Source organism: Erigeron canadensis, chromosome 8, assembly GCF_010389155.1.
Source record: "Erigeron canadensis isolate Cc75 chromosome 8, C_canadensis_v1, whole genome shotgun sequence".
Lineage (NCBI taxonomy): Eukaryota > Viridiplantae > Streptophyta > Magnoliopsida > Asterales > Asteraceae > Erigeron > Erigeron canadensis.
Genome location: NC_057768.1, coordinates 1,398,031 through 1,420,611, shown reverse-complemented (window position 1 = coordinate 1,420,611; position 22,581 = coordinate 1,398,031). Strand labels below are relative to the sequence as shown.

General features: G+C 32.7%; 3 protein-coding genes across 3 annotated transcripts; 1 reads left to right on the top strand and 2 right to left on the bottom strand.

Annotated features, from left to right (window-relative positions):
* Positions 1–1,718: 1,718 nt before the first annotated feature.
* Positions 1,719–8,124, bottom strand: LOC122610012 (KH domain-containing protein HEN4-like). Its single transcript, XM_043782981.1, has 8 exons — positions 8,035–8,124; positions 7,169–7,779; positions 4,958–5,368; positions 4,622–4,879; positions 4,264–4,530; positions 3,790–3,857; positions 3,553–3,624; positions 1,719–3,366 (listed from the first exon to the last, which is right to left on the bottom strand). Exons 2-7 carry the CDS (start codon positions 7,772–7,774, stop codon positions 3,576–3,578), a joined length of 1,659 nt encoding a protein of 552 aa, XP_043638916.1. The 5' UTR covers positions 7,775–7,779; positions 8,035–8,124; the 3' UTR covers positions 1,719–3,366; positions 3,553–3,575.
* A 10,566-nt stretch (positions 8,125–18,690) lies between these two features.
* LOC122579402 (probable calcium-binding protein CML46) lies at positions 18,691–19,371 on the top strand. The gene has a single exon (XM_043751574.1). The coding sequence runs from the start codon at positions 18,803–18,805 to the stop codon at positions 19,316–19,318; it is 516 nt and encodes a 171-aa protein (XP_043607509.1). The 5' UTR covers positions 18,691–18,802; the 3' UTR covers positions 19,319–19,371.
* Positions 19,372–19,775: 404 nt separating this feature from the next.
* LOC122580352 (pentatricopeptide repeat-containing protein At5g39680-like) lies at positions 19,776–22,348 on the bottom strand. The gene is given in 3 exon segments (XM_043752623.1): positions 19,776–20,167; positions 20,257–20,419; positions 20,422–22,348. Coding segments are annotated over 2 exon segments (2,070 nt in total). The 3' UTR covers positions 19,776–20,167; positions 20,257–20,276.
* Between the last annotated feature and the right edge of the window lie 233 nt (positions 22,349–22,581).

Below are 22,581 nucleotides of genomic sequence, written 5' to 3'. Positions count from 1 at the left end.
GGTTAACAAAGATTTATGTTAATAATAAATTGTTACTATTGACATAAATTATATAGTATTGATAGAAAAAGAAATAGTTGAGCTATTTCCCAATCGACAATGCATGCTAGTGATAGTTGCATATTAGCGCTTCCCACACTACCTAAACTATTAATAAAAATGTAGAAATTATTAACAATCATTCCATATATTATTATTACTATAACTCTGCCTATTTGGGTATCTAACAGATGTTGATGGTGATCCCCTACTATAAGTACATTTTTTTTAGAGTTTAAGAGGGATGAATTACTGAATTTGATTAAGAAATCTGAAAAGAATAGATAGATTTCCTTACTTTTGATATAACACCGGTTTCTGAGATGGTGTTGCAAATAGTAAAGTTTATCAATTGTCATACTTTTAAGGTTAAATACCTTCTAGATTATTAATATGAAACTTTAGCTGCTTGAATTTATATATATGATATTGCATTTATAGTTATGAGTTTTAAGGTCGTGGGTTCGATCCTCATCCCATGTAAAGGTTGGAGGGTCTTTTCTACCATTTAGGTAGAAACTGGAAACAGCCTCTCTACTTAGGTAGAGGTAAGGTCTGCCTACATCTTAACCTCCCCCATACATTGTCAAAGTATTGGGGTTCAAAACCCGCAGAAGGCCCCATGTAAAGGTTGGAGGGTCTTTTCTACCATTTAGGTAGAAACTGGAAACAGCCTCTCTACTTAGGTAGAGGTAAGGTCTGCCTACATCTTAACCTCCCCCATACACTGTCGAAGTATTGGGGTTCAAAACCCGCAGAAGGCGGCATTGAGCAGTTACTTACTAGTTATGAGTTTTAAACTATAAAGCATTCCATAAATTTATCCTACCTTAACATTTTATTAACACGTAAATGAACTAGAAAATGCTGGTAGGACCTTTCAACCTTGATCCAATCCTAAGATTCCGATCTCGTAGTGCCAAAAATGATCTAAAGTAAAATCTCGATATTGAAAAACTTGCATTTTACACTGACAAAGTGACAAGTATATAAAGAAGTAAGATTGTCGCGACCACAGTGGGTTACTAATCCATAATCCTTTTCTGTACCCTATGTTTCTCATATATGTTTACATTGTTTGAAATGAAAGAACACATTTGCCATCATAAATGTGAAAGTGATATAGAATAAAATGTACTCCAAAGAATATCACAAATCATGATTACAACATAAACGTTAAAAAAAATGATAAAAGCAAAAACTGAAACCACTTTTTTATTAGCTAGATAGAAATAATTTATGATATCCACATGCTTTACACTTGACCATTAATGGATAAGCAAATCAACAAATCCTATCATTGTTATGACCATCAACTAATCCATATATTTAATCTTTTGCATGCAATGGGGTAAAGATGCAGTGTTTGTCACAACCATTGTTGATGGTTATGACCTGCCAAAAGTTTCTAACCTTTGGCCCAACACAAAAAGAAAAAAGCTTTTCTCTAGTTGTGGTAGTCAGTGAACCAGATCTGTTTATTTACAAAATATATCATAATCATATATTTTTTTTTAATCTGGCTATCACAATGTTTACATACATTCGGATTAACATGATAGCCTTAAATTTATACATTATTCCATTAGACGCAACCTACTAAGGAAGCAAAGCTTACAATCGACTAAACCCATCATCAAGTTTACCTGACCTAAAATTCGTTGGATCAGCTATCAAGATTTGCTTTTCGGAAACTCAGTATTACTTAAAGTGGTGATGGTATATTGAACAGACAAATAAAGTAGTAACACTTGGCGTAAAGCATATTATAAAAATAAGCAAATGTAAAACCTCGGCTTCACAAAAGAGTTCATAGTCCTTAGTCGTATATGGTATTGTTTTATCTAAAGAAACAGATTTATATATGAATATCCATCACGCCTGGAAAAGGCTTCCACAGACTGACAGACACAAGGTCAGGATGATAAATGATAAAAACCAAAGATAATGAAGGAAATAATAAGTGCACAGCCAACCACCAGTATCAATAATACGTACACAGTTAAGCACTAGTAGCAATAAATTACTTAAGTGGTTTCAATAAAATTAGCAGTATGGTAGAGCAAGGACCAGAATAGCGAAATCCCTAGAGTTATTTCCATGAGAGAAAGATGTAATGACTAAAGAAGAGAATAAATGATAAGGGTCTCACCTTCTTTCCCTTTTTAATCATCCCATTTTTGCAATAAAAAGTTTGTAAAGCAAAATCTCCTATATATCCCCCCTCGATTCCTACCTCGTGCTTTATTTTAATTTTTCTTTGAAATAAAAACTCAAGAAGACTTTCATATTTAAAATCACTTCACTTTCTTTCCTTTTCCTCCCTAATGAAACTTGACAACACACTCCCAAAAAATTTAAGTGGACTAACAAAGAATTTAAATAACTGGATTCCGGAATGCTTTTCCATCAGGAAATCCATATTAAACCCATATTAATCTGCTATATTATGTAATATGTAGTTGCCAACTAATTTAACTTACAATTCCCCTTCTACCCCTCTGTTTATAATGACAATAAAAAACAAATCGAAAAATAAAGTCCTATAGTTGTTAGGCTTGTACGAGTCATGAGACATCTCGTACAAGTCATATCAAAACACACAGGTAAAGTAATGACTCGGTTCTCAGCTTTCGAGTCGTGAATGAATCACAGGTCATTGGTCAACTCAAGCTATGATTTTCTCAGAAAAGACTTAATAGGTTAAATATATTTACGAAAAATAGTCATGAAGAAAACAAGTTGGATGAACTGTATTAGCTGAAACACACTCAAAGTCTATTTTAATAAATAGATTTTATCACAAGGTTATTACAGAAATAAATGATTTTTGTATCACACTTGACACAAATTATTTATCAAAAAAAATTGAGTTACTAGACAAAAAGCGTTTCAGGTTAACCGACTGGACCTTGACCCATTTTAACTTGTTACCCAACCACGCTTTATGCAACCTATGGTTAAGCAGATTGCTGGATGCCATAGAAACTGCAAACAGCTATTATGTGCTTTGCAAATATTAGCAAATAATCTACCGAAATAAAATTTAAATGCTCAAGACTGCTATTATATAGCAAGTACCACAAACTGTTGTAGGATTGAAACGTTGGACAAGGCTAGGTTCTTTGGAACAAAAGAAACGGAGTTTGGAAAAGTAGAGTCGGGGGATGGGCAATAATATCGGTAGAAAATAAAATGACCTTCGAACAATGGTCCGTTTTGGAAATCATAAGAGGTGAGCCATAAGTTTTGTAAGCTCTGGTTCATCTGGTCTTCTGGTTTAGGTATAAGGCTTTGTGGGCTGGCTTCAGGCTTTGAATATCGCAGCTGTTATAGTGAATGGAAAGGAAACACGGTTAATGACTTGATGTAAACAGAATAATTATGTACATGGGAGAGGAGGGGCTTTACCGGGTAGGCTGTCATAGATTTGGTTCATGTTATGTTAACGTCAATAAAGAAACATATATGAACTACCTTAAAAACCACAAAACGTTAAATATCATAGTTCACCTGTGGGCTGCGGCTCAGAGGATTCAATAAGGATGGTATCTTCTCCTAGAGGGAGGATCATGCCTAGATCCACTGGCAACAGAAGACAATAGTTAGTGATAAATTACAGTATGGGATGTTTTCTAGCTAATTCATTTACAGATTACTACTAGCAGTGATCACAGCCATTTTTGATATTAAATTATCTCTAGTTATGCCAAACAAGTAGATAAAGAACATTCAACAACAGTACATTACCCATAAGTACTACTACGCCCTGAAGAATGACCACCATAGGCTCCATAATCAGCAGCGCTAGTTCGTCCCTGAAACCATATATACATAATTACATATAAATGTAAGAATTATAAACAAAACCTATACTAATTGATGAAATATCCACACTGGATGTAAACCAGATGATGTCAGATACTTATAAACGAGTATTAAGTTTGAGTCAAAGTTGTGATGACATGAGAAGATCAGGTATGATGGAATATATAATCAACGAATAGAGTGGTGACCATCCACATCCACATCCTAACTTCCTAAGGCAACAAAAAACAAAAATCATTGGGAATTCGGGATAAAGATTTTTCAAACTAAGACAAACAAAAAGATAAAACTTTATTTGATCAAAAAGTGTTTTAACACGCAATTTTCGAAGGTAAGTTAGTTTCAAATTTTTGAATAAACAAGGATAATTTGAAGATCATGTGGCAACTGCACTACCTGTGAGCTGTCATAGCCTCTGTACGCATCATTATGTGGCAGATCAGTTGATGAACCATATCTGCCAGAATAAGAATTTCCACGTCCATGGCCTTTGGAGTCTCTTCTTTCATACCTTGAAATTTCAGGTGCTTCAGGTGCCATCGGAAGATATGGAAGAACAGGAACAAATGTAGACAAGGCGCCTTCTCTTTCAAAAAGATCACCCCTTAATCGCGTGGCTACTTGTATTAGTGCATCTTTAGCAAGATCAAGTTCGGCAATAATCTTGTGAGAAGATGACACAAGGGTTATCAACATATGCTCAATATTTGAATATGTAAACCATAAATATTAACTTATATATAAATATTTTTACCTGTACCATCTCGTCATCATCTTCAGCAACTTTGGGAATGTTTTCTTTTGAAAATATTTTAATATTAGCTCTAGTAGTTCTCCTCATTTCAGTGATTTTTGCTCCTCCTCTCCCAATTAGGCAGCCAATTTGAGAGGTTGGCACAAGTAAACGGGTTGTATATGAAGCATGACCTGAATCTCTTTCAACTGTATCACTGCACCTGGGTTGCAGGCGTATTGCTGCTTCTATAGTTGGAGAAAATGAATCTTCAAACATCTATCAATAAACGTATTTCAATCAGAAAAGGCACTGTACTAAATTGCTAGCTTAAATCCTACTTTAGCCCAAACTTACCTCCTTTGATGAAATAGATATTATGCAATCTTCAGCATCAGCTGCTGAAGAATTAACATTGATAGTTGCTCCAGATTCCTGTCTGATTTGATTGATTATGGAACCCCCCTTGCCAATTACAGACCCAACACTTGCAGCAGGACAAATTAAACGAAGAGAAAATTCCTTTAAAGAAGAATCCCGCCTTGGAGCTGGGTAAAGGCTACGAGCCCAATCTCGATCTTCACCTTTATAGCCACTATATGGAGCAACTATAATTGGAGCACCAGTTGTTCCCATAACAGAACCACCAGAAAGATACATATTAGCATTGGAGGAAGTGAGTAAGTGCTGAGACCGTGATGGGTTGTGATGAAGACGAGATGCTAGTTGGAAGAGAGCCTTTCTCACATGAGAAGCTTCACCAGATACCTGAATCATCACAACAGGCGGCATGTAAGCTTTAACATCAACGGCATGCCAAAAAGAAAAAGTAGACGATCACAGTCTAGTGTGAATCAATAATCATCACACAAAGTTATATCAAAACTATCATGACTCAAAGTCTCAAACAAATCAAAGCTTCCTATAACCAATTGGACATATGCTTTTTGTGACTGTATCTCTAAAAGTAAAATAAGCCTGGTGTAATTCGCATGGAATAGAAGATTAAGATTCCCTTTACAAGTGACAAAACTCAACATAGTAAGATCAACATTTTTTTTACCCAAAATGTAACATCCCGAAATCCAAAATTGATTATCAGGTGACATAAATTAGTAGTTAGCAACTATGTGGTGTATTTTCTATCAACTGACTCAAGTGGAAAGTCTATATATATATATATATATATATAGGAGTAATGAATTTAAAAAGTCGAGTCGATGGCCATCAGTCAAATGACTAAATACCATTTCGAAGATAACTGAACAGAGAATTATAAACATTGATAACTTATGCAAATAAGTTGTATAAAATTATGTTTACAACACGACATAAAAACACATAATGGTGTGACCAAGTCAAACTCAGAGGAGGTTAAAAAAAAAAGCAAATGATCTTAGGGGAAAATTTGCCATAAGGCATAGTTAAATGAAGGGTCAATGAGTAACTTCAGTTAGAATGCGTAGCTGGAAGAAATTAGAAACAGATGAAGCATTATCATTTGTTCCGATCTCTACCCACAAGTGTGTGTGTGTGTGTGTGCGTGCGCGCACGTGTGTTGAGAACAAACTTACAGTAAAAAAAGCTCATCAAGGTAGCAATTTCGGAGAAGAAACAAAGAGATTGCTCAACAAAAAACATAGTAAAATATGTGTGGATTAGAAGAAAGTTCAAAACTTTAACTTCAAGAATTACATTCTAGTCTTTTGGTGGTCAAATGATGTCAAAGTTTGGAGGTTGTCAATCTGCCTAACTCACACTTTTGTTCATGTAGAATCATTTTTGTGGTATTGTCATAGTTAAAAATAAAAATGTTTGATAACACAATTTCATTTTAAATCGAGTTGTATTATATATGTATGGATCTAAACGAATGGGTTAGGTCACATTGATTTAATCCATGACATTGTTTTAGTAGGTTAAAACAAAGTAAAATTGTGCATAACATGTTTATAGACATTTATATTTCATGCTGTAAATAAGTTGTGGATGTTTTTGCAAAGTTTGGTGGTCATTTATGTGCACTTTGCAGACAAGGAAGAAGATTGTGGTGCATGCTTAAGTCATCTCAAATGCAATCTCACATTAACAAACCTGAATTGTCTTATATAAAAGACAGAAATCAACCATAACTCGAATTTAAGCATGGTTTATACCGTTAAAAACAGTAAAAAGTTTACCTTAACATAGAAAAGGTTATATGAACAGACTGAAAATTTAAGTTGGTCAAAATCTTATAATGACAAAAAGTGTCCTTCGCTCCTTGCCATGTATCAAGTTTGTTGTTTAGAGCAGTTTAGGGGCTGTAGGTCATTGTTACGCGGACCTTAAGATGCTTTTAAGTAACTTACAAAAACCTAGGAATATCTAAAACATATGGGGGTTCATGTGTGGTATCACTGTATTGTATAAAGTATTAGGTTTGTCATATATCGAGTATATAACGAATCATATTAAATGTTTAGGTGATCATTAGTTAACATAAGAAATATAGCTTCACATAATGTACAATATAGAAACAAAGACGTTAACATGTAACAAGTAATGCTAGCACATACATCCAATTACCTGCAAAAGTTCATCAGAGGGCAACGCACAAGTCGGCATATGCCTATCCCTCATAATGCGAATCTGTGCACCCGTATCACTCCTAATACTTTCAACCACATGTCCACCTTTCCCAATAACACATCCAATCTGATCAGTCGCCACAAGTAAACGCGCTGTAACCTGTACTGCCGCCGCCTCCTCCTCCTCACCATCATCATCACCGCCGTCACCAGCCACATCAACAACTCTATCATGAACTTTAAACAACGCATCTTGAGCAGGGCAAACTCGCTCGTCAAAACCATCAATATCATTCGTTTCATCACTAACACTATATATAGTAATCACACGTTCGTCACACCCTGACACCGTCTCACCAATGTCGAGCTTAGAATTAGTCTCGGACCTCAATTGCTTAGCGATATCCCCACCTTTTCCCATTATAGTTCCGATTTTCTTAGTGGGACATAAGTAACGATATACTGTATCGTCTGCGGCTATATTTATCCTTCCTTTAAATTCACCTTTACTTCTTCTCTTACTTCTATCATTTTTATTACTATCATCATTATGTTCCGATCTCGAGCGAGAACGCTTTCCGTACTCATTCCTTTCCCCAGCCATTATAACTACAAAAACACCAAATTCTTTTTCCTTTTAATTCTTCTATTCAATATCATTATATATATATATATATTTTTTATAATGTGATGAGGCAGTTACAATTTCATGTACAAATTATAAATAAATAGTAACAGAATTTATCAGATCAATTTAAGTTTAAAAACTAAGCAAAATAATAATAATAATAATAATAACAATATTGAAAGGCAAAATTGAAAGAATGAGATGAATTGATGTAGATAAAAGTCGAATAATTTTACCTTTGCGAAGTGAAAAATCGACAGTAAAAAGAGATTAAGAATTTGGGGAATTAGGGTTTCTAATTTAGGAAGTTTTTGTTACTGGAGAGACATTTGTTTAGAATTGTGAAAAGAAGTAATATACAAAGTAAAAGGCCCGTGGTAATTGGATCTGTTACAAACGGATCCTCCAAGTTTTGTAAAACTGACTCTGTTAGTCTGTTCTTAAAAATATCATATTTTGAATAGGAAAATTTTTTTTGATAGTCATTTTTTCTTTGTAAAAATATAAATTTAAGGAAAATGATTGATCAATCTAACCAAAACAACCTAATAATCAACTTAATTATATGATGATGACACTTGGCATAATCAAAGGAAGAGATTGAAAGAAATAATAAATGGATTACACATGTCATGTGATAAAAGCTTTAGATTAATTATTAGATTGATCTTTATCATTACTCTAAATTTAATATTAAACACTTTACGAAAATATTTTATAGATGGTCAGGTATTTTTTTTATTAAGATGAATCATTAGTAAGAAAAGAGTTGAACTTGTTAAAAAGCAAAATGTGGCAAGGTGGGGTATATATGAACCAAAAGTGTAATTAGCTCAAATAGTCAGATTTGATCCAACACGTGTTCAATTATATATCTTCTTACTCTTCATCTATTTTTATTCACAATGATTTGTGTTCCTCTTCATCCATCCTTCCAAGATGCACCATTTTCCTCTTTTGAATGGCATCATAAGGTGTCACATGATTACACATGACACAAAGTTCATCTCTTCCAATGTCTCACTCCTCTCAATCTTTATGGACTAGCGTAATCATGAAAAAAATAATTATTTTGATATATTATTGTTTTTCTATAATGAAATAATTTTTATTCAACACGATGTTTTTTATTATTTATATTTTTTTAACTTGATATGATATGTTTTTAAATTTTATATTAATGCTGATGCGGCTAGACAAACTGTGTTTTTTATAACATTATCCAATCCCGTTTAATGTGTTTGTTCCATATACTTGATCCGTTTGCTGAGATCGATGTGCTTGAACAATTTCAAGATACCAGTGCAGATGGTTTAAGTTTGAGTATCTTAGAAATAAGGATCATGACATGGTTATATCTTGGTAATTCGGTGTATCTGGCTCTTGATATGCTAGAATCATTTCTAACGTTGATCTTTGTATTTATTTCAACTTTTAAGATCACATCGATAATGCAAAATAAGATGTTTAGTGCGACAATTGGTGACCAAAGGGTTTATCTAATTTTGAGATGATATGTACTAATGTATTGGTGAAACGCTAATGCATATGGTTCAACTTTTTTCGAAGCCGGAGGTTTACTGAGACAATTGGTGACCTGAGAGTTGGACTATTTTTTATTTTTTATATTATAATCTTTTAAAAACAACATATTGCTATTGGTTTAAAAACATGCATGGAAGTCTTAAAGAGATTGGTCTGAATAATATGCACACAAAAAAGGTATGCTGATGTTTAGGGTAAAGAAAAGTATGATATCTAAAAGACAAATTGGCCAAAAGTATATATTGTAAAGTATGAATTTTGAGAATTATTATGAAAGATTGATTAACTACTTTAAGAGCTCGGGTCTAATGCCGGTCACAAGATCACAATCTCTCTATATAAGAGAGGATATGTTTTTTCCTAGTTGACACTTCTCTTTTTGTGCCAATTAGACTTGTTTTTAGGTGTCATTTTCTAACAATTTTATTGTTTTTTTTAGATACATTGACATTTAGATTTATATTTTTTAATGCTCATGTAGCATTTCATTTGTCACGCCATTATTTGACTACGTAGACATTTATTTTTTTATTAATCTTAAATAATAAATAAAAAGTCAAATACAAAATTAGAACTCATGACCTCTAACTTTTAATAATATGTACAAACCACTTGATATAACTTAATATTTGTTTATATTTTACAAACTACGGTAGATATTCATTGAATATTGAAATTAATTAAAAGACATCGATAATATATTGTCGATTTTTGTAACTTATTTCTTTCTATTTTTCTTTATAATTAATAATCTTTATACGTGGAATATAATATATTTTAATATAATATAAAACTAGATTATATTGATAATTACATCTAATATTTACTAACCGATTATATTATCAATGTTAAATTAGATATTTATTTTATCAGTTTCAAACATATATCTTTGATATGTAAATCTATATTTGTAACTTATCTTCATATAACTAAGATTCCGTATTTTGATAATATATGAGCGCAAAGATGTTTATATGTGATTTAGACCGCGTCTTTTTATTAAGCAAAATGATCAATCCTCTTAAAAGAATAGCCTAAAAATCCTCCTAATATCATAGACATTTAACATATGTAATAGACATTTGACATGTGTAATCCACTCATTATCTCTCTTCACCCCCCCCCCTCTTTGATTTTTCCATGTGGCATTATTTACTTATTAGGTGGACTTTTAGGCTATTTGTTTATGATGATTAATCATTTCCCTTTTATTAATTCAATGATAATTATCATTGCGCCGTTCAAAAGTGTAAAATAAATAAATAATGATCATTGTTTTCGATGAGACTGTTTTTTGTATTATATTTAATACATATAGATCATAGAAAAAGAATTTTATGATTTATGAATATTTACATTTCATTAGTCATGCTTTAACATATTTGATGAATATTTATTATATAATTATAATTTTATTATTTGTATCAGTTGTAAATTGATTATTTTTTTATACTATCAAAAACTATGAATAACAATGTAATTATCAGTTAATTTTAGTTTACATTCTCAATTAATCTCGCACAACGTGCGGGTTTAATCTAGTTTTGTAATATAAAGCGTACGTATTAATTAAAACCCATAACAATCGAAGTACATGAATTTTCTAAGCTGATTGTTTACCATCATCTATATCATCTATCTATATATATATATCTATAAGGTTTTTTACCCGTACGATATACGGATATTAAGTTTATTTTTTAAAAGTTTTAATATTGAAATTGAAATCAATAATATATATAATGTTCAACATTTAAATACCAAAAAAAATTTAAACTTAGTTTAACATATTTAGAAACCTAATGGTGTTGTGATACTTAGATAGTGAAAATTAGTTTAAATGAGATTAAGTTTGTATATAAATATCTTTTTTATTTAATATTTAATGGATAAATATTGTCAAAAAATGTGATAATGACACATATGATAAAAACCTATAATTGAAATTAAGATTAAGCATTTTTTTTCATTCCCATACTACCCTTCACATTTATTTTATATTTTACCCATCATATTCCTAACTACCGAAATTATCCTTACAAATAAATTAAATCCACAAAAATAAACTGATCTTTGATTCTAATTTAATTAACATTGATCTTTCTATATGGTTTTAAAACAATCGACAGAATCTCATAATATATATTTTTGACACATTATGTAACCAATGTGTTCATCCACAAAATTAATTATAAAATTACGCCGCAACGCGCGGGTACTATGCTCGTAACCCTTAAAACATATTGACTTCTCTTATTTTAAGAAATTCAGCACTTTTTTATACCTAAAATACCCTTATTTCTTAATCCTAATTTCCTTATACATCTAATCTATACTTTTATACTATCTACAACCACTTATAAAGCACATCTCCAATAATTCAGCACTTTTTTATACCCAAAATACCATTATTTCTTAATCCTAACTCCTCTATACACCTAATCTATACTTTTATACTATCTATATCTATAATCCCTTATAAAACATATTAATCTTTCTTATTTTAAGAAATTTAGCACCTATTCATACTTAAAATACCCTTATTTCTTAATGTAATATCCCGAACTATTTTATCCTATTCCGTTAGCTTTGTCCGTTAGTCAATGTTGACCTACCGTTAAGTGGCGCCATATTTTGTATGATTGAATATGGTGTTAATTTCTATGTGTTCTGTGGATAATTAGGTAGTATTTAGGTAGAAAATGATGTGTCTTTAATGTGGATAATTTTGGGTACGTATTCCCATCTGGTGTGACTAAAAGTCTCGATAAGTGTTTATCATTAAAGCTTGTTAAGATGATATGTATTTCCTACAGTGTCAAGTGTATGTTAAATGTAATTAAGTGATATTATCCGAGGTAACCATTGGTTAATTAGCTGGAGGGGTGTTAAATGTTTATTCAACGAAACCCATTTAACTAGTTAGGGATTCACGAACTCAAGTATTATATACTATAAACCCTAATGTAAAATATATATATACATTATTGAACCCTTATGGATCTAGCCGTCTAACATATATAAAAAAAAAGAGAGGGGTTTCGTCAGTTGGGATCGTGTGCCGCAAGGAGAAAAATAAAGGGTTATTTGCTTTGTGTCTATAGCCGCAATTCATTATCCTCCAGAAAACAAAATTGAATTGTTGTCACCTCTATTGAAAAGATAACGTGGTTTTGTGGGTCACAAGAAGGGAAGGAAAGCGTAGACTGCAATATATACTCATTGTGTTGGAGCCGTAACATATTAGGAGAAAAAGGTAGAATATGTTGTGTCATTGTTTACTTCTTTTTATTATCAGATAATATTATATTGATAAAACATCTGTGCTATGAGATTCCTAATGGTAAAATACTCTCTTTCAAGTACCTTTATATGTAGAGATTAAAAAGATAGGATATAAAAATAATTTGGATTTGTTAACTTTTGCTTAATATTCGAGCTAGTCAAAAGAATGAAAGAAAAATTGAGTTGTCTTCATGCTCTAGTAGCATCTACACATAATACTAATAATATATAATATATTTAGACATAAGGTTTGTCCGTTTATTTAATTGTGGGTTGAAAGAAGAATGTGCAAAAATCCTTTTCTTTGTATCATGTGTTGTCAGCAAATAAGGTCATATACTAAAATATAACTGTTCTTGTGAGGGTATAGTGTTAATAAAAATTACAATAGCTTTGGTGCCTTGGTGGTTGCCTTGGTGGTGGCCTTGTACTCGTCCAGCAAGCAGAAAGGACCACCATTATTGGCCTTCTATCTTTTATCATCATAAAACAATAATATGTCTAAATATATTTATTTATATATAATAGTTGTGCAAAATGACATTCATAAAGGTTGAGATTTTTGTAGTTAATATAATAAAGAGACATATTTTGTTTGTTGATGTCTATACGAGCAGCAATAATTATAAAAACTAAATATTTAGTTTTTGTGATACAAAGAGTTAGTAGTATTTAGTGTTTATTCAATTATTAATTTATTGTAATCATTGTCCGTTTATATAGGTTGTTGGGAATACATAACAAGCTTGGTAAACTATTATTATTTGTGATTTGTGAAGCTGCAAAAGATAAGATAACTTACTTTTGACATCTGGGGACACAACAAAACTTAATTTTAATAATTAAACTCCCTTTTTATGTTGTTTCAACTATCTCATGCATATGTAGGGCGTGGGATATATGTGGGAGGTTTATTGGGTGTTGTTAAAGCATGCTTGGGTAGAAATGAGTTTAATGTTGTACTGTTGATATATGTAGCTTGTTGTTTGTGTGGTAGATGATTTATGTGGACTTGTACACATAGTACACTAGACATGATTTAGGTTGCCATGTCACGTGCACGTTTAAGGGCCCTAAAATATTATGTAGATTTTGGTGTGATATATTTTAATATATCTTTTGGTGAAAGTCTCGAGCATTGGTGTAAGAGTTAAGCTTAACCCACATGACGTCTATTTAGGCGGAGTGTGCTATGGCGTCACTTGGAACCCCGATCAGGTTCTCTTGTGAATACAACCTATTGTTTAGAGTATTTCGGGTGTCGTGGTTGACCACCTAGTGTTAACGGAATACTCATGGATTTGGTTATGCCTATTCATAAAGACATAGATGGACCACCGTAAGGTCTATCCATCAAGTCGGGTGTGGGGATCCATATTTGGCTATTTAGCCGCCTCACACAACCTTTATATGTAGTTTATTATGGCATAACCTTTTGTTGATTTATGCAGCTTATGTAGTTATGTGAATATTGGTGGCTATGGAGGACTGCTAGGCACATTATAGGATTTGATAATCCTTATTATGCAGTTTATGTTTTGTTATTTGTGCCTTTATATATATATGCATGAGTTGATTTATTAAAGTGTTTTAATTGGCAATCCTTTTATATATACTAACCGGTTATCTTACTCAGCTTTAATAGCTGACACTTGTTTTGTGAAAATGTGTTGTGCCCTCAGGTTAGGTATTGATCAGTGGCTAGTAGCTTGCTTGTGAGATGGGTAGCTGTTATTGGAGCTTTTGGACGTTGGCTTTAGTTACCCATAGTTGCACTATTTAAGTAGACTTATTTATTTAGTCATTTTGGCTTTTATTACATTGACTATCTTTATTGAGGTTGATTATGGATTTCATTTACATTAGTGTGATGATACTGGTTGGTAACACCTTTTTAAGACATTCATTATGTTTTATTGGTTTCGTTAGGAATCAATTGGGATTTTTAAAAGTCGCTTCCGCATTTTATAAACGGTGTTATATTCAAAGTTGAAATTTTTTTTTGAAATCCATATTTTTATAAAGCAGGGTGTTACACTTAATCCTATTTCCCCTATACACTTAATCTATACTTTTATACTATTTAATAAATAAAACAACCATTTCTTTAAAAGTTATAGAGGAATTATCTAAAATAACATTAATGATTAAAAAGAAATTATTACAAATCGTCCATGTGGTTTGCTCGATTCACATTTTCATTCCTGTACTTTTTTTTTATCACTAAATGTTCCTGGACTTTTCCTTTTCATTGCCAGACATCCTTTTGACAAACGTCCGTCCCTTTTTAGCCGTTAAGCCCCTCACGTGCTTGCCACGTGAGGGTAAGATCGTCCATTTGGTAATCACAAGGACTATTTGTGATAACAATATATAATCCTACAAAACCCTTTTTCTTCTTCCTCCTCCTCCTCTTTCTTATTCTCTTTTTCAGCCACTACCATTATCATTCATAACCACAACATGGACTATTTTTGATGATAATATAAAATCATTTTTCCCGTTTGTTTGCAAAATAAAAAACCAACAATCACAAAGTGACATAAACTAAAGGACTCATACACATATCCATTTTTTCTTTTTGGCCATATTAGTCCAAATGACGATGATTCCGCTTTTACTCACCATCATTTTGCTTCCCCATCCTGCAACCTCCAAAAATCAATATGAAATTACCTCTTTATCCGGTCATGGTAGATATTCAATTATCAAAAAGTTAAGAAAGAAATCAATAGATGGATTGCGGCGACGGTGTCAATGGCTGTTGCGGCGGCCGCTGAAGCCCGAAGAAGTAGATCGATGGATGGATGGATGGTGGTGGTGGATGGCGAAGCGAAGAGAAAGAGAGGTGAGAAACTCATTTCCGTCACGACAGAAATAAAAATCCACTTCCAATTTCATACCCGATTTATCATCATCTTCATCATCATCATCATCAAATATTGACACAGATTTTGACCGTCGATTTCAAGCACTTAGATCCAAAAACCCAGAACCCAAATTTGTTGATCTTTTTACCCAATCGCTGTTAATTCTAATTATTAAATTGGTGATGATAATGATGAATAAGACAAGGTTCGGAAATGGAAAGGCTGTGGTGGTTGTAAATGGTTTTTGTCTGATGGGATATTCAAAATGAGTATTCATTTTTGATGAATTTCTTTATAAGAAATTTCATGTTTTTGTCTGATGTGAATAAATCATTGCCATTTTTATTATACTAGTTAATATACTATACATATATTAGTGATAGGTTTTTTGGTGGATTTATTGTTGGATCCGGAAGGAAGAAAGAATGGTGATGGTGGTGGCTGAAAAAAAGAACAAGAAAGAGGATGAGAAAGAAGAAGAAGAGTAGTTTTGTATCCTTTTATATTGTTATCACAGATAGTCCTTGTGATTACCAGATGGACGATTTACCCTCACGTGGCAAGCACGTGAGGGGCTTAACGGCTAAAAAGGGACAGACGTTTGTCGAAGGGACGTCTGGCAATGAAAAGGAAAAGCCCAGGGACACTTAGTGATAAAAAAAGTACATGGACGAAAATGCGAATCGAGTAAACCACAGGGACGATTTGTGATAATTTCTCATGATTAAATTACAATATCAGTCATTTATCTATAATATCTCCATTAACTTTTTACATCAATTACCTTTACATCAATTATCTACATCACTCGACGTCACCTCCACCACCAACAGTCACCCCCATCACCACACCGTTCCTGTCATAACCACCGTCGCATTGCGCAGGTACCGTGTTAGTAAATTATAAATCCTTTTTGTATATGAATAGTAATATCTATGTATTTCACGTGATGGTGAATACTCGATGAAGATTTTTTCAATTCAAGTTATTCGATGAAAACGAATCTTTGACTCGAATGTATGCAATCTAATTGGGATATCCCCGTAAGGCCATAACCATATCCAAATCTTTTCCTTGTTGATTGGTCACCTTAAAATATTTACTTGGAGAAATTTAGACCTGAAACTTCTTATATCATTAGTCGACTAATTGACTGAACATGTCCGGCTGCTAAATATAATACTAGCCATGTTTGATGTGAACATTTGGAAAGATAAACTTGAATAGATTGCACCATATGAGAAAATTCCAACACTACTTACTCATTTTATTGACTATGATCATGTCACTTTCCAATATAAATAATTTCTTGCCCAAACTAAACTCCCAATGATAGTAATAAATCAGAGACAAGAACCAAATAGGAAATTGCTAAGTAATGACCTTTTTTCTAACTTTTATGGTAAAAAAGATTTGTTATTGTATTATATCTTTATGTATATATAGGATGCTTTACAAGAATCCAAGGGTGAGTGGGTGACTACAAAATTTGGTTTTTTGTTCCTTTTCAAGTAAATTTAATTCAATGTGGACTAAACAAAGTGGAAAAGAAGTAAAAAAGAATAGGAAACTTCGTAGCAAAAGCACCAAATAGACTAGGAGTAGTTTTAATTTCTCTCTTTCTCAAAGTTAGAAAACCAAACCAATATATTATTTGTTTGCCAGAGTTTTCATAAACTCTTTCAACTTAATTGAAATCATTCCAACATATATTTTTGTTTAAAAGCTAGTTAAGCAAGAACATTTGACTTTATGGCTTTGATATCACATATCTAAAACGCTTTTTTAAAAGGTTTAAGTTACTGGATGACCAATGTATTTTATCTCATTTATATGGTTGCTTATTGAACTGGATTATATATGTGTATTACCCATATACTTTTCAAATTACTACATGGTTAACCAACTGATAACCTGATGACCTGGTATAACAAATTAACTTCTTCTTCCTTCTCTCTCATGATTATATATGCTTCTCTCTCATCTCATAGTAGCAGATTCATCTTTTTCTTTCAAATAAGTACATATTTGTATTAGTGTCATAAACTAAGGATTAAAATTACACCTCCTATCATAACCTAAAGATTCCTATCTTGTAGTTCTTGCCGATCCCTTTGATCAAATCAAAAACCAAAACAATTACATCTTCTCACTTGAAGAGACACACACAAAAATATGCACAATCAAATCCCTTTGATCAAATTAAAATCAAATAGTTACCCTTTTCAATCGAAGGAGTAATAAAGGGTTTATCATGTGGTTTGTGGGTTAAAGACTTGGATCGGTTAAGGGTTTGGAAAATAATATATATTTGATTTGACTGGTTGTTACTTACTTTGAGAAATAAATTTATATGATTTTCGAGATATGCAAATAATTTAAGTTGTTCATATATGAAGATATGATACATACTGTTCAAGATATATAATACGTGATACATACTCTTCATATATGAAGTTTGTTTCAGTTTAATTTGATTTGCATTTGTTTCAGTTTAATTTGGTTTCCATATGTATACAATTTTTGTTATTTGTATGGATTTTTAAAACTACTTTTAAAATTATTGTTCAACTGATGAGATGAATTTTTGAAAAAAAAAAAAAAGAAAATGATATTAACCTATTATAGCAGGTCATAAGATCATCAGTTGGTAAATTATGTAAAAATTTAAAAAGTATATGAGTGATATATATCAATAATCTAGTTCAGTGGTCAACCATGTAAATGAGGAAAAATACATTGTTCAGTGACTTAACCCTTTTTTAAATTACTATCCAAAAGATGACTGAATATGTTTTGGGAAACACTTCACTTCACATATCATAATTTTAGATGCATTAGAATCAAATAATTATTGTACTTGATATATAAACTTCCCTGTAATTTCTTATCTTTCCAAACATGACTATGTCATTGTCAAGTTGTCAACCTAACCCATACATAATCAAATCATAAAAGTAATAAAGAATTTAAGATATAATATTCACCATACATATGAACAAACAACTTAAATAGCAGGCAAATCTGTCCCCACCTCCCCATGACCTTAAAATCTCCAAGAAATTAGCAAGAAACTTCCTTTGAAAATTCTACTTAAATCACAATATTTTTTTGCAACCATTTTCTCTCAACATCTTTTGACAGCTGACCCATATACTTACATATATAAATATAAATGCATGTCCATAAATACAACACATATCAATTCTTCATACATTCAAACTCACAACCTTTTAGTAACATTTAACTAACTTTCATATTTCTTTGTTCATTTCACCATAAAATCACATATTAACCAATAACTATGACTTCCATGGTAGCTGAATTCATCCAATACTTATTTTCCCAAGTCATTCAAAGCATGATTGTCTACCACCTAATCGGTTTTTTCTTTGACCACTCCAAGAGTCAAGTCGAAAAGAAGGACATTCAAGAACGCAAATTACCGAAAAGATTGCCTTCATTTAAGAACGAAAGCGTACGAGGGTATGAAGTAGAGATGGTGATGAGCAGTTTGGGTATCTTTAGGAATAAAAACGAAAACTTTCCAAAAAATTTAACTTCTAATGATCTTTTTAACATTTTTGAAGCAGAGCAGCCAAGGTTGCATGAAGTGAAGGAAGCTTTCGACGTGTTTGATGAGAATAGAGATGGGTTTATTGATGCAAGAGAGTTGCAAAAAGTTCTCTATGCTTTGGGATTGAAAGAGAGGGCAGGCATGGATGAGTGCAAGAAGATGATTAGAGTGTTTGATGACAATGATGATGGTAGAATAGATTTTAATGAGTTTGTCAAGTTCATGGAAGGCACTTGCTGTTGAATTGAACTCCATCTCTTTATCTATACGTACTATATATATAGTAATTTTATCAACCTAAATTGTTCATTTGTTAAGAATATGAAATTGTATTCAAGATTAACAATTCAACCTATATGACACACCATGGACAGAAACTTCGCGAACTAGTTCGATTATATGTATAGGAGTTTATTATCACAAACATGACAATCAGACCATAAACGTTTTGACTTTTACCAGGACTTTGGCCTTCTAGAATTTACATCGGCACCATAAACTGATGATATTAGTCATAATCGAGTTCAAAAGTATTTGTTTATTTTTTAGACCCCGTATATGAAAATGAACAGAAAGTTCATCCATTTTTAGCTTGGCCTGAACCATTACTCGATCTGAACCATTACGTACTTAAGCTCTTTTGCAAAGCACACCAGATGGGTTGAGCCGGGTTGACCCAATAATATTTCTTTCTTGGGTCTCATTTATAACCTTTCCCTTCCAAACAATGAATGTGTTAATATAACTAATTAATTACAATACAGCAATAATCTAAACCTCAAATAAAGGATTTAGGACGATGCACTAACAACAACCTTCGGGCGACAATCAATCCATTTGAGTATTTGACACATTTTGATTTCACCCGTTTATGATATAAAACAACCCATATAACCCTATTTACAGATAATGAGATCAAATTGACACCTCAAGTCCTCGAATTGAAATATCTACTTTAATACCAACTTTGTTACCTTTACACTGAGTTCACGGAGCTGTAAGCAACTAGGTCCTCAGATCAACCTCTCTGTAATTGATGAAGTCCGTCTGAATCATTCAGCAAACCCAAATAGGATCTATTTTCTCTAAACACTGAAAAAAATATATCTCTAAATCTTAGGGCAGCATATATCAAGCACCAAAAAGAAACTCCATAAATGGCCACAAGTCACGCTACTAACCAGTGATGCAAACAATTTAGTCACCAATAATCTACACATGAGCAACTGCAGTCTTGAAAACGATGGAAACGCTTAGCATCTCTTACAGTTATCACTCTATTTGTAACTTTTGAGATTAACTTCATAGCAGAGTGACAATCATCGCAAATCCTTAAGTTCTTAGGATACGAATTGGTGCCCCTTCATGTGTTCTCAATAGTGCATATGCTACTGCAAGTTTTTCACTATGATAACCAACATAACCTTCTTTTTGTTCTTCTTCAATATCATGTTGCACGTTAGAAGTATCAACCACGTAACCATGTTCTTTAATCTTACCAAACAATTCCTTCAACTTTTCTTGAATTTCAACAAAGTCAGGATGTTTGTTGTCATCTGAAACAAATACATGTGTTTGGTTCTTGATCTCCAACCAACTCAAGCCTGGCTCTTTCTTTATCTTCCTGGTTCTCATCAAGTTACTGATTTTATTAACTCCGTTCCACTTATTAGCCTTGGCATGCATATTTGACAGAAGGGTATATGTTCCCGCATCTTTAGGGTCAAGATCCATAATAGTATTCCCAATTTCAATGCCAAGAGTATAATTTCTATGAACATTACAAGCATTTAGCAAGGTACGCCATGCTACGGCATCCCATTTGACTGGTGTTGATAGCATAAATTTTTTAGCTTCATTCAGTTGTCCAGCCTTGCTTAGAAGTCCAACAATAGAAGTATAATGCTCTAAACTAGGTTCGATACCCTTTTCTTTCATTAACTCATTCAAAAAGTAAAACCCTGATTCGACATCACCCAAATGTCCACAAGCCGTGAGAACACCAACAAAGGTCACATTATTAGGATCTTCATCTGTTTTCAACATTTCTTGAAACAAATCCAATGACTTTTTACCAAGACCATGATGCGAATATCCATTTATCATTGTATTCCACGTAACAACATCACGATTAGTCATACTATCAAATACTTTCCTTGCAGCTTCAATGTCACCACTCCTTGAGTACATATCGATCATAGCATTCCCAACATTCTTATGACCCTTAAATCCTGTTTTCTCTGTAAGTGCATGCAATGAATATCCATATCCTATAGTCGATAAACCACCACTAGCATTTAACAGTACACAAAACGTAGACTCATTTGGGGCAAAACCCTCACGTTGCATATCTATAAATAACTTTAGCGCCTCTTCAAAGCACCCATCTTTGGAGTAAGCAGCCAACATTGCCGTCCATGACACCACATTCCGATCAAGAGACATATGAAAAACTTTCCCAGCACTCAATACATCTTTACATTTCCCATACATATCCACAATCGCACTGCATACAAACACATCAAACTCAACATCACTCTTCACAATCTGATTATGAACTTCGCGTCCCAACCTCAAATCTTTAAACCGAGCACAAAGCCCCATACTATTAATATAAGTAGCCTTATTCCAAGTCACACCCTCATCTACCATTCCCCTTAAAATATCCAACGCTTCGTTCAAGTTACCGATTTCAATAAGTCCATTTAAAATCAAGTTATAAGTACAAGTATCCGAACCAGAAACCGACCCCAAAACCTCCAAAGCCCCTCCAACATCCGACAACACAGAATACAACCGTACAACCGCATTTGTCACATACTGATGATACACTAAACCGGTTTTCAAAACATACCCATGACACTGCTTCCCTAACCAACTATCCCCAACATTAGAACACGACGAAAAAACGCTTGCAAATATATACTCATTAGGCTGACACATACCCTCATCACCACTTTCCGAAATCATTGATTTAAACAACTTAAGAACATTAAAATCAAACCCATTCTGGAAAAAACCAGACATTAAAACACTCCAAGAAACTACAGTTCTTTGAGGCATTTTATCAAACAGTTTGCGGGCATAGTCAAGATTTGAACATTTAGAGTAAAGATCGATGAGAGCATTAGTTTCGAGAAGATTTTCATGATGGGGTTGTTTAGATACGATCAAATGTGCGTGAATTACTTTACCCAGTTTAAGTTTTTTAATTCCGGCTAAACGCTTTATGGTCTCCGGGAGAAACAATGGTGGCCGTATAAGCGAGGACATTGTTGTTTTTTTGGCTAATAATCATGTCATGACTTTAATAATTAACTTTGTATAAATTAGTAACAATGAAAAACATATAGTCTCAACTTTCAAGTGTGATATGATAAAATAAAAAGGCTGACGTGTAAGACATTGTCGAAAGTGGGATATGTTGGGAAAAAGTGCATTTTTCCACCACTTTGGACATCAATAAATATATAGTCGTGTGACATATATTGCGAACCGTTTAGTGG